General features: G+C 40.0%; 1 protein-coding gene across 8 annotated transcripts in view; it reads left to right on the top strand.

Annotated features, from left to right (window-relative positions):
• Positions 1-17067, top strand: part of Gk2 (Glycerol kinase 2) — a 48328-nt gene that overhangs the window by 23298 nt on the left and 7963 nt on the right. For all 8 annotated transcript variants that reach the window (XM_089738200.1, XM_089738197.1, XM_089738198.1 and 5 more), the window contains exons 2-12: positions 4507-4589; positions 5937-6093; positions 6561-6662; positions 7819-8036; positions 8739-8848; positions 9187-9292; positions 10430-10622; positions 11736-11913; positions 12756-12836; positions 13340-13464; positions 14809-14946. In XM_089738200.1, coding sequence (XP_089594326.1) covers positions 4515-4589; positions 5937-6093; positions 6561-6662; positions 7819-8036; positions 8739-8848; positions 9187-9292; positions 10430-10622; positions 11736-11913; positions 12756-12836; positions 13340-13464; positions 14809-14946 — 1483 coding nt within the window. In that variant the 5' untranslated portion in view covers positions 4507-4514. The remainder of the gene's footprint in view (positions 1-4506; positions 4590-5936; positions 6094-6560; positions 6663-7818; positions 8037-8738; positions 8849-9186; positions 9293-10429; positions 10623-11735; positions 11914-12755; positions 12837-13339; positions 13465-14808; positions 14947-17067) is intronic.

The following is a 17067-nucleotide window of genomic DNA, read 5'->3' as shown; positions in this document are numbered from 1 at the left end:
ATGCTAGTTTTTTTTGTGCTTTGGTTTTTGAAACAATTAAGGCTACATTTACGATTTAATCTCACGTGTTTTATTGTAATCTTAATATAGTATTTCCGACGTTTTGATTTTTTTTATTGCTTAGATGGGTAGACGATCTCACAGCCCACCTGGTGTTAAGAAGTAACTGGAGCCCATAGACATCTACAACGTAAGTGTGCCACCCAACTTGAGATATGAGTTACAACGGCTGCCCCGCCCTTTAAATCGAAACGCATTACTGCTTCACGGCTGAAATAGGCAGGGTGGTGGAACCTACCCGTGACGACTCACAAGAGGTCGTACCACCAGTAAAAAGTATAGTGGCCCTTGTAGTGGTCCCGGACGACGAAGATGTCAGTCGTGTGTAGTGCTTATTAAGTAGCCGTTACCTCAACAATCGCGTCAGTAATATAAGATAACTAGCTGACACGGTAAACGTTGCTTCGCCATATACATTATGTATAGGAAATATTTGTTTTAGGTGGACCACCCCTAACATTTGGGGTATGAAATATTAGATGTTGACCGATTCTCAGACCTACCCGATATGCAAACAAAATTTCATGAGAATCGGTTTAGCTATTTCGGAGGAGCTTGGCAACAAACACCGCGACACGAGTCTTTTATATAATAATATTAGACTAGCTATTGCCCGCGACTTCGTCCGCGTGAAATAGTTACTTTGGCATAGCGCTAAATATTACCCGCCTCTTCATTTACGTAGAAAATGAAAATATTTTTGAATAATAGAATGTTAAGGAGTTATTTAAGGTACCAAAATCACGCTTTTTAACCAACTTCAAAAGAGGAAGTTACCAATTCGACTATAATTTTTTATCTACTATATGTCAAAAATTATGGCATAAAAACGCTATAGTGAGCCAACCTTAACATATAGATGTATGCCGTTGCGGACTTTTTTTAGATCTTTTAAAGGGGAACAATTTTTTCATACATAATTTTAGCGAAACTATAACCGTTTCCGCAGCGCACGCAGCGGAAGCTCTCAAAAGGGAAAAAATCCCCGATTTTGAAACATTCTTTATTGGTGCTCCGCTTGTATTGGTCTTAGCGTGATGTTATATAGCCTATAGTCTTCCTCGGTAAATGGGCTATCTAATACTGAAAGAATTTTTCAAATCGGACCAGTAGTTCCTGAGTTTAGCGCGTTCAAACAAACAAACTCTTCAGCTTTATAATATTAGTATAGATGAAAATAAAAAACAATTAAGAAACCGTCTAACTAGTTTTAAATTTTGTACCAATGCTATTTAGATTACAGATGTATGTATGCCTCAAATTCGCAGATAACACTGGTCACCTTTTCATTCCCGATTTTTAATTGCATCTGTTTATCGGACGCGTTTCGTGAGCGTCGCACGTTAGATAAATACATATGTGGACTTTAGAATCAATTAATATTACACTCAGTCTTTAATGAATTAATTGGTGGATGATTTAATGCAGATGTGTTCAACCCAAAATTCATGTATGTAAAAAATGTAAAAATTTGTAGGTGCGGTATGTGTCAAGTCCTTAAGCGAAATGAGATTAAAATATATTTTACAAAAAGTTGAAAGCTTATACGTTTTGTGTATTAGTGGCAGAAGCGTTTAGTGTACTCGCAAGGGGTAGGTACTATCTTCAAATTTCTGCCGTGAAGCAGTAATGCGTTCTGATTTGAAGGGTGGGGAAACCGTTGTGTTGTACAACTGAGACTTCGATTTATGTCTCAAGGTGGGTGGCCGCATTTATGTTGTTGATGTCTATGGGCTTTGGTAAGGAATTGACACCCGGTAGGCCTTATTTTTCTTCTCACTATGCCATGTAATTTCGAACGGCTATGCCAGCTATAACCGGGCGAGTAGGTGAGCTCACGGGGCTCTAACCAGAGGACGTTGCTAACACTAGCCCTAGCAAGAGCAGTACTTCGCTGAATCTATCACCGGATCGGAAAACCCACAGATAATTTTTTGCGGAAAACTCAGTGGGTTGTGTCTGAGGATAAGGTGGATGAAATAAGTTCGACTAAAGATCGAAGGAATAAAATAAAAAAAAGGATTGTGTGGTTTTATGAAACCACGGTAAAAGTGAAACTTTTTTTCACATTATAGACATTTAACTCTGACAAACAACATTTACATTAAACACTGACAAAAACAAACAAAATAGCGTGGAGCATTGACACAAATGAGTAATAGTCTATATACTACACGGTCAGCTGCTGCGAGCTATAGGCGCCGGCATATTGGCCTTGGCTGCTTTGACGAGCGCCTTTCACTTTATCCCTACTCCGCGGCCGACCGTCACGCGACATGCAACACACAGACGAAAAAGTTGTAAATATTTTGAAATAAGGTTTGCCAACATGACAGTGTTTTCGAAAACAAATATTGTAATACAAATTGTTGAACAGTGAGCAGATTTGATCAAATACTCGAGGGCTTTCAGATAATTGATTGCAACGAAGCCAACGAAATATCAGATCTAATCTATTTTCTGTTAGCTAGATAACAATCCAAATCACACTTATTTTAATCTGTGAAGTTGATTAATCTATTTAATTAAAACAGTCAACGTCCGTTTCTTTTTTTATTGCCTAGATTGGTGGACGAGCTCCCGGTTCACCTGGTGTTAAGTGGTTACCGGAGCTTATAGACATTTACAACAAGACTGTCCGTCTCCAAATCTTTATATATATATAAATGAATTGCTGTTCGTTAGTCACGCTAAAACTCGAGAACGGCAGGACCGATTTGGCTAATTTTGGTCTTGAATTATTCGTGGAAGTCCAGAGAAGGTTTAAAAGGTGAATAAATATGAAAATGCTCGGAATTAAATAAAAATAACAATTTTGTTTTGCCTTTGATGTGTCCCCCGTCGGACAGACTCCATTTGTTTGTTTTAAGTTTATTTTATACAAAAGTTTAGGTCTTTTATTTCTCGATTGAGGCACTACGAAGTCTGCCGGGTCAGCTAGTTTAAAATAGCTTCTGAGAACAGTTTTACTGTTTCGGTTTTGTTCTGATCAGATCAAACCGCTGATCACTGGGAGGACTCTCTTTAACCACTGTTGCTATTCTTCACAAAGGACCTCCCTTTTGGCAACTTCTTACAACATTAGGCATGCCCATCTTATACCCCTTGCAACTTAATATTTACTGTTATCTTTTCAAATAATTTCAAAAGCACCAAAAATTTTTTAGGATTGATTTTCAGAGACGTTGTCAATGTTCTCAGCACGTATTCAGAAAACCCTGTAAAAATCTAAAGGAACTTATAATTATGATAAATTTAAAAGATACTTACCGTTTTGATAAATATCTAGTAATGCAAATTCTTAGAGTGCAAATATATAGAAAGATCCGATCTAGTGTTGGGAAAATTGTAAGGAAACGACGGTGTTCGTAATTATAAAGGAAATGAGGCCTATAAAATCAAAGGCAGCTAAACGCCTTAATGTCGTAAAACGGATTAACAATGGCGCTATCTTGTTTAGTTAGTTGGATACGCTTTAGTGTTTTTATGTTATAACAAATGCAGCTAAATTTCTAACGAATTCAGTTCAATAATTTTATTTTTACTCTGTACTAAGTACTGATAAACGAAGTTTTATCATTTAAAATTCAGATTATTAGTAATATTCTCATTCTTTATAAATCTGCTTTAAAATAAAGAATATCGTAGCTATCCGAACAAAGTTATTTCAGCGTGTTGCTAACACTGGCCCTAGCAAGAGCAGTACTTCGATGGATAGGGAGGATCCGTAATGACGTGTTTAGGGCCGATTTTTGTAGTTTACCTGAATATTTTACAGACTTGGATTTAGCTGCCTTTGATTTTATAGGCCTCAAATATTCTAATTATCCGAATTCGAACTCCCAAAGGTATATTTAGCTTACTAATCTTAATTACTTTTGCAAACATGATATTTAACCTTAGACCATAAAATCAACCGTGATGTTTGTTTAACCATTCACAAGATTAAAATTAATTAGTTTACAGTTTAACAATTTACGGATCAGCGATAAGAAGGGTGTTTTTATCTTGTCTGTCGGTTTTGTTATCAACCGGTGAAGTGGAAAATTACACATTTTTAATATTATATTTCGAGTTACATTTATTCGATATCATATAACTAAAACAACTGCTACGATCAACGTACGGTTATTGTAATAATGGGGCTGATGAGTACATCAGGTTCATACAGCATGTACACCAGGCGTTTTACCATTTACGGCCACGGTAACGTCGCGTCCTATCTGTTCCAAAGTCTTGTAAATATGGCTAGTCCATCAATGAAGCTATTTACATTTGTACCTATTCCATTCTGACCACGCGCTTACGTTCTAGTAAGCGCGTCTGGCCCTCTGGCGTTAGGGTAAATAACACGGGCGCTACGTGGTGTTAAAATGCCTTTGGCTACACCTATTGAATGATGTTGAATACACCCGTCCATTTTAAATAACGGTTATTTTGTTCTAGAACCAGAAATGCCAGTCCGGGACGGCTCCAAGAAGCCCCTGGTCGCTGTTATAGATGACGGAACCAAGACCGTCAGATTTGTAGTAAGTAAAAAAGCACGAAAATGTCTAAAAGCTTGTGGGAACTTCCGGAAATGATCATGCCATTTTTATTGTGTATTAGATCTGAAGTAAATCAACGCATTTTGTATCTTATGAATGAACAAACCTAATTATTTAATGTAAATATATTCGACCTACCTATCGAAATGATTGGGTCTTTGTTTCACGAAGAACCGACACTTAAATTGTTTACTGTTTCTAAATTTTTTTATTTAACTATTTCAATAAGATTTTAAAATTGAAGAGAATTTTCATGTGTTGCGTTAAATTACTAACACGCTAATACTTGGATTAAATCACTTAACCGATGATGGTTTTTCTTAATCTGATTTGCCCAATCAAGGCATAATATTTTACCAATGTCACCGATTTATGGCTTTCATACGTGCCAACTATGGTGGATAATGGTGAATAATGACAAAGAAACATACCTATCTAATAAATTCAGGAAGACGAAACCATGTAAACCCCCGATATATCGTAGGCATCGTAGGCCCCGATGTAACGGTAGGCAGCGGCTTGGCTCTGACCCTGGCATTGCTAAAGTCCATGGGTGACGGTAACCACTCACCATCAGGTGGGCCGAATGCTCGTCTACCTACAAGGGCAATAGAAAAAAACTGCTGGAAAGACAAAAACCCATACCTAGTATTTAAGTACCGGGAATATTAAATATAAAAGTCATAGTCAATTTAAGAAAGAAAAGCATTCCTATTTATTTCATCAAAATCGGGTTACAGGGTTAAATATGTTTAAATGTTTCGTTTTCCTGTTTTACTGACTTCAAAGGTAGCTCGTCTGCCATGGAAAATAGTAATGTCGGAGGTATTTTTGGTCAAGTTGCCAAAGTTATAGTTATTGAGAATAAGACCGTACTGTAGGATAACGTCGGCCAATACCATCGTCTTTGGGGTTATTGTCGCGTACCAGACATACATTTTGGTTTGAAGAGTTTAAGACGTCAAACTCCTGTCTCATGGTGAACGGCGGTATTCGCATCGTGAGGTCAATGAGCAATAGTGATTCAGCAGCAAACATATATAACCAGACTAGTGTCATATTTATTCTCTTTCGGCAAAGCAGTTAACCCTCAGACACAGCCCACTGAGTTTCTCGCCGGATCTTCTCAGTGGGTCGCGTTTCCGATCCGGTGGCAGATTCTGCGAAGCACGGCTCTTGGTAGGGTTCGTGTTAGCAACGTCATCAGGCTTGAGCCCCGTGAGCTCACCTACTAGTTAAGGCGACGCTGATATAGCCTCTCAAGGCTATCAGCTTAGGTAGGAACACAAAAACGCAGTTAGTGGCAAATCTTCAAAATTTCCATTTCAGATATACGAAGCGGAATGCTCGGAGGAACTGGCCTCGTATCAGATGGACAAGACGGAGGTGCAGCCCCACGAGGGTTGGTCAGAGCAAGATCCATACGAGATAATGCACCACATAAAACTATGTGCCGAAAATGCCATTGACCAGTTAACAGAATTAGGTGAAGATAAAACTTGCAAGCCATACGTTTTCTGACTAACTCTATTTTTTTTACTGGTTACTGCGGGTATGCATAGGACCTCCATTAGACACGAGATGGGAGTCTCTATTGTACTGAATACCGGATGTAAAACCTTCAAACCTGAACTCTTGAACTGTTTCAAGAGCAGAAATAGACATGGTTAGGACAATAGGATGGTTCCCTACCCCTACCACCAGTAAATGCCGGTTGATGATCGTAGTATATTGGTATAATACTCCTGTGAAACCCCTGGTCACCATTTGTCGTATCATTACTATGTTTTTGAAGCGTCTTCGCCTATACTACAGATTTTTTTTATTATGGTAGAGTCCCTCTGTATGACCCTTTTTGTACTCCTGACAATGTTAAGGCACAATGATCACAAACAAACTCATATTCGCGTTTATAATATTAGTATGGATAACAATGTTTCATTATTTTTCTAGGATATTCAAAAGATGACATCATTACTTTAGGCATAACGAATCAGAGGGAGACAACTATAGCTTGGGACAAATACACCGGGGAGCCATTGCACCCCGCCATAGGTAAGTTTTAAATAAGCCCTTGTAGGCAGATGAGCCTATGGCCCATGTATCAATTAAACGAGATCATTAAGGTGACCATAAGATTATATTATCAGGTCTACTTTTTTGAATAAATCATCTTTATTATTCAATGTCTTTTAAAATATTCATAGGTCGAATTCTTCAAAGATATCCTATAAATATGTAGTGTCATATATTTATAATCCAATATTCATGCGCAAGTGGAGTTATTAGGGTCTGCTCCGGAGTAGCTCGGGCAGATGCTAGAAAATCCCATCTCTCCTGGCCGAGTCTGTGCTCGCCCACCTGTCCTGATGAAACCGGAAAGGCCTCTGGTCCAATAGCAGTCGTTTCTTCCTAAAAAATCATAATAATGCATTAAAAGCATATTTAATATGGAATAGTTTTAAGGCTTCGTCAAACAGAACGCGTATTTAGCGCTGCGTTTTAACGGCGCGCTCTTTTCATGTCACACAAATTGACTAGATGAGCCCAACGCTCCTTGACGCAACGTAATATTCGCCAAATCATAGTGCCTTTCGATAGCAGTGTGAAAATTTAAAAGTATTAAGATGTCGAGTGATTTGATTCAGATGCGGCATTGTATAAGCATGGGTTATTTTCTAATTCTATCGATTTTTCGGGCATTATCCAGTATTTTAATGCACAAATAAAATAAAATTTGTAAAAAATTACAACGCCTAACGTCGAAGCGTCCTACCGCCGCGACAGAGCGCTGCGTACCGCTAGCGCTGGCTCTCTGTTTGACAGTATGTTACCATAGTAGTACAACACATCTCGGCGTCATAGCGTGCCGTCAGTTTAGCGCTCTGACGCGCACTAAGTACGCGTTCTGTTTGTCGAAGCCTTTAAGCGTGGATACCGTTGTGCCACCAGTGCCAATCACAATTTAATTAATTTATTTCAATATTTTAATATTCAAATATTGGTACACGGCTCTCTTTGCTGGCGTCTTGAGATGTGAGATCGAGATAGTTTTTTTTTTTTAAGTTACTGTCTTTAGATACCTTGGTTAAAGTGGTCGCCGAAGCCAATAGCTAAAGTTTTGAGGTTGTCTGGACGATATTGTACCCTATATGCGTTAGTTTAAAGTTTGGTTTCGCGTAATTTATTTCAATCAAATTCTGAAAAACAGCCTGGAACGACATACGTACCGATAGCACGGTAGACGCGATCCTGGCCAAAGTGCCGGACCGGAATAAGAACTATCTGAAGAACATCTGCGGTCTACCGATATCGCCTTACTTCAGCGCGCTGAAGATGCGCTGGTTGAAAGACAACGTGAAGGCAGTCAGACGAGCGAGTAGAGACAAACGATTGCTATTCGGCACCGTGGACTCTTGGATTCTGTGGGTGAGTTGGATTCTTGGTTCACTTTTGGATAACGCGATCCGCCTGCCGTGTTACATTTCGCCCGTTTGCAACACGAGATTGAAGTCTCAATTTTTACGAATAAGTTTGTACCGCTTTTAGATATTACGATCGAATTGTAACGAATGAGTTTAGACTACCCTCAAACCGAAACTCATCCTGCGAATTATGATAAGAAAGTCGTCGTGGCCTAAAGGATAAGACGTCCGGTGCATTCGTATCTAGTGATGCACCGGTGTTGGACTCCCGCAGGCGGGTACCAATTTTCTAATGAAATACGTACTTATCAAGTATTCGCGATTGACTTCCACGGTGAAGGAATAACATCGTGTAATGAAAATCAAACCCGCAAAATTATAATTTGCGTAATTACTGGTGGTAGGACCTCTTGTGAGTCCGCGCGGGTGGGTACCACCGCCTTGTCTATTTCTGCCGTGAAGCAGTAATGCGTTTCGGTTTGAAGGGCGGGGCAGCCGTTGTAACTATACGTGAGACCTTAGAACTTATATCTCAAGGTGGGTGGTGGCGCATTTACGTTGTAGATGTCCATGGGCTTCAGTAACCACTTTACACCAGGTGGGCTGTGAGCTCGTCGACCCATTTATACAATAAAAAAAATGTTTTTTTTTTGCTAACCGTACTAGATCAGCGGTGTAATGTGTGAAATTTTGTTTTTTGTTTTAGAATTTAACCGGCGGTCCACAAGACGGTCTTCACGTGACCGACGTGACGAACGCTTCGAGGACTTTGCTCATGAATCTGGAGACCCTGAACTGGGACCCCGTGCTGTGTCGGTGAGGTTCTATCTCCTACTTATGTGGACTCACAAGAGGTTCTACCAGTCTTTTTTTTTTTATTGCTTAGATGGATGGACGTGCTCACAGCCCACCTAGTGTTAAGTGGCTACTGGAGCCCATGGACATCTACAACGTAAATGCGCCACCACCCACCTTGAGATATAAGTTCTAAGGTCTCAAGTATAGCTAGTTACAACGGCTGCCCCGCCTTTCGAACCGAAACGCATTACTGCTTCACGGCAGAAATAGGCAGGGTGGTGGTACCTACCCGCGCGGACTCACAAGTGGTCCTACCAGGATGAGTCTTGGAAGTCAAAGACGCCTTTTTGTTTCAGGCTATTCGGAATCCATCGGGATACGTTGGCGGAGATCAGGAGTAGCTCCGAAGTGTACGGCACGGTCAGAGACGGCTCCGTTCTCGACGGCATATCCATTTCAGGGGTAAATATGGATTTTTATTTATTTTCATTATTCCTAGACTCTACTCGAGGATGTGCTTGAGGCTGTAAATGTCGTGACCAGGTATATCTCTACTGCCTTGAGACATGAGAATGAAGAGTCAACAGTAACGTAACGATTTTAATTGGCGCTCAATACCTCTTTAGCCAATTCGAAAATATACTCGCAAATTAAAAAATAAATAAAGTAAAATAAATAAAGTCATAGGCTCAAGCTACGGGTTTCAATTAGGGACGAAAAATCTAGTTGAGAAAACAAGGCTAGATTCTAAAATGTGTAATATGATCATCTATAATTAATTCAAAAGATATAAATTATAAAAAAAAAATCCAGAAATAAATTGTAATAAAAATAAAAATTATCCAGTTTTTTTTTGTTTTGTGGATAATTTGGCCCCCCGTTTGTGAGTAGCGTCAGGGGCATGATGTCCCCTTTTGGCCCCCCCCTCGCTACGCCACTGAGACTCAACGCCTTTAGTTATCTATTGAATGTTATCCATCCTAAATATATACCTAACGTATACTGTTTAATTAAAACCAATTAATTTTGTTTACTATAAATCTATAGATTTAAAGTATTCGGAGAAATGTATACATTAATATCGGTTTAAATAAAGACGCGATATTACAAATAAACGATATTGTATTCCTTGGTCGGCTTCATGCGAGAACGTCCAATCACTTTCTAATTTGAAATAGTTTTTTTTTAAATTACGCTATGAATGACGTCATGGCTTGACATATTGCGTTATCTGTATTTTTTTATTGCTTAGATCAGTGGACGAGGTCACATCCGTCCTGGTATTGAGTGGTTAGCGGAGTCGATAGACATTTACCACGTAAATGCGTCACCCACCTTGAGATATGAGTTCTAAGATCTCAGTATAGTTAAAACGGTTGCCCCACCCTTCAAACCGAAACGCATTACTGCTTCACGGCAGAAATAGGTTGGGCGGTGGTACCTACCCGTGGTGCGGACTCATAAGAGGTCCTATCACCATGGCCCATCTGATGTAACCACTTAACATCAGGTGGGCCGTGAGCTCGTCCACCCATCTAAGCTATAAAAACAAACGGGTACCATAACTTACTGCTACTAGACCCTTTACTCTCGTTTTAGATTTTAGGTAACCAGCAATCTGCGCTCGTGGGTCAGAACTGTTTGAGCGCCGGCCAAGCGAAGAACACTTACCGCAGCGGGTGTTTTCTGCTGTACAACACCGGAACCAGACGGGTCAATTCGACCCACGGTCTGATCACGACGATAGCTTATAAATTAGGACCCGATCAACCCCCCATTTACGCATTGGAGGGTGAGTCTTATGTTGGTTCTATAGGGTTCAAACGTGAACTTGGTCACGGTGTGTTTAGTGTTAAGTTGTGTTTACGTGAACTTGGTCACGATGTATTTGGGTGTTGGGAGTCTTCCATTTTTAAATATTTTAATTGTATACAGGGTGTTCCATTTAATTCATTGGGGCGGTCGCAAACAACGTACGTTTGCGGGCTAATTCAATTTACTACAAAAGTTTGAGGGCCGCTGAAAAAATAATTTACAGGTTTTAATTTAAAAAAATAAATAAAAAAAAAACACGCTAAGTATCTATATAGTAAAATTAATAGTTATAGTTTCCGGGAATTCTCCCAATAATAGTAAAAGATATCTTAACTTTTAATTTTTTTTCTTTTTTTTTTATTGCATAGATGGGTTGACGAGTTCACAGCCCACCTGGTGTTAAGTGGTTACTGAAACCCATAGACAACCCACCTTGAAAATTTGGAAACAGTATCGCAACAAATAAATCCTTCAGCTATTTGAATGGAGTAAATTTAATTGAAGTTCAATTAAAAACAATCGAACTGTTGATGCTAATACCAAAATAAAACGCACCTTTAATTACAAAGATAAATGTCGCGTATTAAGTGTAATGTCGCTTGAACCAAATAAATTTTCATCCCTCGTTATGTTTTGACAAAGAATACTATTATCCAAACTGTTTTTTAATTAAAACATGCGTCGCGGGCCGCTCGTTTCGCGGTAGGCAGCGGCTCGGCTCTGCCCCTGGCATTGCTGATGTCCATGGGCGACGGTAACCACTCACCATCAGGTGGGCCGTATGCTCGTCTGCATACAAGGGCAATATTTTTTTTTTTTATAACTTAGGTGGGTGAACGAGTTCACAGCCCACCTGGTGTTAAGTGGTTACTGGAGCCCATAGACATCTACAAAGTAAATGTGCCACCCACCTTGAGATATAAGTTCTAAAGTCTCAGTATAGTTACAACGGCTGCCCCGCCCTTCAATCCGGAACGCATCACTGCTTCAAGGCAGAAATGGACTGGATGGTGGTACCTACCCGCGCGGATTCAAGAGGTCCTACCAGTGGTAGCGCCTCAAGTAACCGTCGTAACAAACCGGTCCTTAGGTTCGATCGCGGTGGCGGGCGGCGCTATGAAGTTCCTAAGGGACAACCTGAGGCTGATCAGGGATGTGTCCCAGGACACTGAGCACATCGCGGGTCAGGTGTTCTCCACCGGGGACGTGTACTTCGTGCCGGCCTTCAGTGGCCTCTACGCGCCCTATTGGAGGAAGGACGCCAGAGGGTAGGTTCGCGACGGCACTAGGCTCCGCGTTCGACTTATGTTTTTTTTAAGGCATTTTATGACCTGGTAACTAAGGTCACGCCTTATTTTAATGTAAATAAAAAAAAAATTACTAACAATCACGCCACATAACTGGTCCCGTGCTAAGTTCGTAAAGAACTTGTGTTACAGGTACCAGATAACGGAAATAAATGTAAGATTTTTGTTATACACATACATAATAATATATTTAATATACATCCATAACCGTGGAAAAAACATTTTATAATTATCATATAAATATCTTTCCTTCGCGGGATTCGAACCCGTGACCCCCCTTATGTAGTGGCCATGTCACTTACCACTACACCAGACGGCCGTTAAATGTATATTCTTATTCATATGAAAAATGATAATATTTAGTGAAATGAAATGAAGTTGATCAATTTGAGACATTAATCAACTGGGATGAAATTAAATGAAATTAGATGATATGATATGGGATGAAATATAATCTCAGTAAAATGGTGGTCACTTACTGACTTTTTGGAGGATCCCGAGAAGTTACGTTCAACGGCTTTGTTTCATTTTCCCACGTTTGTGCACTTTCACAGTTATACTAAACAGTTAATAAACCACCGTTATTACACATTTAAACCTGAAGAAACACTAAATAGACAAAATAAAACAAATCACACAACTTGACTCCTCGCGTTCCCGCCAAAAAGTCTCTTCGGATTATGAGCTTCTGTGTTTCTGACTATACTCTATTCCAATCTACGAAGTCCCTTTTGACACTTCTTAGAACGTAACCATTCCCACTGTCAGGCCGCAATGGATAGCGAAGTCGTTTTCTGTTTCAGTATTATCTGCGGCCTGACCGCCTTCACGACGAAGAATCACATAATACGGGCCGGGTTGGAAGCGGTGTGCTTTCAGACTAGGTCAGTGCTTCTATTACAAATTGTGCTTTTTTTTTTCTAATAACCGGTCACCGGTGCAATACCATGGACATCGCAATATGAATTTAATCTGAGTGACAGAGATGAAGGAATGAAATGACTATGGGGCTTGGTAAGAGAGCTTTAAATATGAATATGGAAGGCTTTAGAGGAAGAGGTAGACCTAAGAAGAAATGATAGAAAGACGATATGTGTAAGAGGGGAGTGAGCGAAGAAGCTCTTGCTAGGGCCACTCCGGTTTGAGCCCCGTGAGCTCACCTACACGTTAGGGCGAAGCTGAAATAGCCTCTCAAGGCTATCAGAATAGGTAGGGGGAACAAAGAGCGAGAAAAAATAACAGGAGTATGGAAAGAGAAAACATGTTGCGCCGACCCCAGGTGACTGGGAGAAGGGCAGGATAATGATGATGAATGATCAGTCCTGTTGAGGTCGACTACCAGGCGAGAGTCGCCAGCTCGGTCGGTTAATGTCTCGTCACGTTACAGGGACATCCTGGAAGCGATGAACAAGGACTGCGGGATGCCCCTGTCGAAGCTCCACGTGGACGGGAAGATGTCCTCGAACGATCTGCTGATGCAGCTACAGGCGGACCTCACCGGTATACCGGTTTGTGAGTATCCGACTTCCGCCATTGGGGAATAATATCATCATTATCCTGCCCTTCTCCCAGTCACCTGGGGTCGGCGCAACATGTTTTCTCCTTCCATACTCCTCTATCATATACCATTTCGTCGCTCACTCCCCTCTTACCCATATCATCTTTCACGCAATCCATCCATTTCTTCTTAGGTCTACCTCTTCCTCTATATCCTTCCACATTCATAGTTAACACTCTTTACCAACCTCATTTTCATTTTGTCTCAACATATGTCCATACCATCCCAAAGGCGCACTTCTCAGCTTCTCTGTCACAGGTGCCACTTTCAGACTTCCTCTAACATATTCATTCCGTATTCTATCAATTTTCATTACTCCACACATCCATCGCAACATTCGCATCTCTGCTGCATGCAATCTCCTAGATGAATCGTGTAATAAAAATCAAACTCGCAAATTTTTTATTTTCGTAATTATTACTGGTGGTAGGACCTCTTATGAGTCCGCGCGGGTAGGTACCACCACCTTGCGTATTTCTGCCGTGAAGCAGTACTGCGTTTCGGTTTGAAGGGTGGGGCAGCCGTTGTAACTATACCGAGACCTTAGAACAAATATCTCAAGGTGGGTGGCGCATTTACGTCGTAGATGTCTATGGGCTCCGGTAACAACTTCACACCAGGTGGGCTGTGAGCTCGTCTATCCATCTAAGCAATAAAAAAATACATATTAAAAAAACAAATGAAAAATATACCGATTTTGTTTGCTTGAAAGTTGACGCGTCTCTTGTGGTCCCATTTAAATTGTGTCTCTTTATTTAGATCTGACTTGTAATTTTTCGAGGTACCCTCAATAATGCATAATTGACTTCGTCTATATTGATGATATTCTCAAGCGACCCGCCCTCGCTTCGCTTCGGAAACATTAAATTTCATTATTGAAAGCTGAGTCCCGCGATGTTACCTACTCGCGTTTATTGTCGTACCGCGGATGACGCCGCGGGGCGAAGCTAGTCCAAAAAAGTAGCCTAAATTACTCCTTATATCATCAGCTACATATCAGTGAAAGTCTCGTCAAAATCGGTCCAGCCGTTCCAGAGATTAGCCGGAACAAACAGACGGACAGACAGACAGACAAAAATTGTAAAAAATGTTATTTTGTTGTATGTACCGTAGATATATTCATATGCATGTAGTAAAAAGTGGTTATTTCAATATTAGAAACAGACACTCCAATTTTATTTATATGTATAGATATTCTCATTTTATTATACCCTCAAAAATGCATATTAAATTGACTTCGTCTATATTGCCGGTATTCTCATTTCATCATAACTGACTTGTTTGTTTGTGTTGTCCAGTGCGCGCCCAGTCGTGGGACATGTCCGCTCTGGGCGTGGGCATCGTGGCGGGCCACTCGGTGGGCGTGTGGAGCTGCGACAAGTGGAAGCATCACGCCACCCACGCCGACACCTTCCTGCCGACCACGACCGATGATGGTATGAGGATAATCACTGTTTTTTCAATTTGTTTTTATATCGAAAGTTAGATTATCTTTACAGTATTTATATGTATATAAGTAGGATAAGGATATAACAGTAAAGTACAATTTTCTTCTTTTATTCAAGTGTCAGGAAATTCAATAAAAGAGTAAATAGTTAATATGTTAACTGAATGCAAATCTTAAGTGTTAATAATTACGGTCGAATATCGTTCATCGGACGAACACTCAATAAATAAATATGTCGAGTGTAAATTGATGGCTAGTGGATTACTGACGTTAAAATTTTTTTTTAAATCAATCAATAACAAAATTTAAAGGCGTTCGACACGCAGGGTCAATGACCTCGTGCGACGCCGACATCAGTTTTAGCGTTACATCGCCGTGTCATACATTAGAAAAACTATAATAAATACTATACATAATAATATACTAGAATACCTCCGGCTCGACATATTAATATTATATTCATTCGTTATGCACTCTTAACTTAAAACCACTTTGAAGACAAATTTCGAAATGAAAATTATTCACGGGATTCGTTTGAGGCGTGCCTACTCCTCATGAGACGCGGCGCGAGCTCGACTGCTCTAGTCTGCCTAAATTAATTAACACTTTATTATTTATTCGCACAATGAGTTAATTAAATGATGACACTTAATGATCTCTCGACACTAGCCCGCGACATCTACTCACGACATAACCTAACCAAATCTATCCTAAGAAGCAGACATCCTGGATATCAGTAATACAGGTCTTTGAATATAGTACAGACTTCAGCTCTTTGAAAGACTAACAAAATAAGTTTTAAAATTAATTTCCATTACCCATTAAGAGAGAAATAAATAAATGATATTATTATTATAATCTATGATATTTATTTTCTATAATAATTTATTGTCTATAGTATACCACAACATACCTGCAATATTTTTAAATTTTCCAGAATTTCTGTAAATTAAACAGTTGTATGGAAGAGATTGCTTTTAGCGATAAGACCGCCTATTGTACAAACGTATCTGCTTTTTGACTGTTTTATTTTATTGTATTGGTGTGTACAAATGGTTTGTACAATTGTGTATTGGTCTGCAATAAAGTGTATTCTCTCTCTCTCTCTCTCTCTCACTCTCTCACTCTCTCTCTCTCACTCTCTCTCTCACTCACTCTCTCTCTCACTCACTCTCTCTCACTCTCTCTCTCACTCTCTCTCTCACTCTCTCACTCTCTCTCTCTCTCATCTATATTTATTTCAAATCTTATTAATTAAACAATTTTTTTTTTAAAAAGGTATTAAAAAACAAACACTATATAAAAATAGATTGCCGCAGATGGCGGTGTCTACTACACAAGCAACCAGTAGTTAGGACTCCAGAGTGAGAAACCTCCTCACAATGCGCGCAGTATCAAGGATTCTGTATTCTGTATTAGGCCCCTAATCCAGCTGGATAATGAAATTTTCTTAAGATGTTGTTCGAAACTTTTCACTATCAAACCGTGTACCGACACAACTATTAGAACAATGATGCTTGAATCAACATGCCACATGGCGGTGGTCTTGTGGGCTAGGTCTAAATATTTTATTAATTTGTCCTTTTCTGCTTTGACGAGTTTCTCGTCATGAGGAATGGTGACATCAACCAACACTGCTCGATGCGCAGACCGGATCTATTATCACAATATCAAGCCTATTGGCAACAATATACCTATCCGTGGTAATAGATCGATCCTAGTAAAGTGTAACATGACCATTATCAAGAACTAGTTGAGGTTGTTATTGGTAATAAGAAACAGTAGAATCAAGAAGGAAGGAAGTTTACTGGTGGTAGGACCTCTTGTGAGTCCGCGCGGGTGGGTACTAGCACCCTGCCTATTTCTGCCGTGAAGCAGTAATGCGTTTCGGTTTGAAGGATGGGGCAGCCGTTGTAACTATACTTGAGGCCTTAGAACTTATATCTCAAGGTGGGTGGCGCATTTACGTTGTGGATGCCTATGGGCTCCAGTAACCACTTAACACCAGGTGGGCTGTGAGCTCGTCCATCGATCTAAGAAAAACTAAAAACATGGTAAAAATATGTTTTTCGGTAAATTTAATAATACCCTGATAGAGTGGTGAAGGTAC

This window comes from Bombyx mandarina, chromosome 24 (assembly GCF_030267445.1).
Source record: "Bombyx mandarina strain Sakado chromosome 24, ASM3026744v2".
In the NCBI taxonomy this organism is placed as follows: Eukaryota; Metazoa; Arthropoda; class Insecta; order Lepidoptera; family Bombycidae; genus Bombyx; species Bombyx mandarina.
The sequence above is the reverse complement of the archived record's forward strand: the minus strand, read 5'-3'. Positions and strand labels throughout refer to the sequence as shown.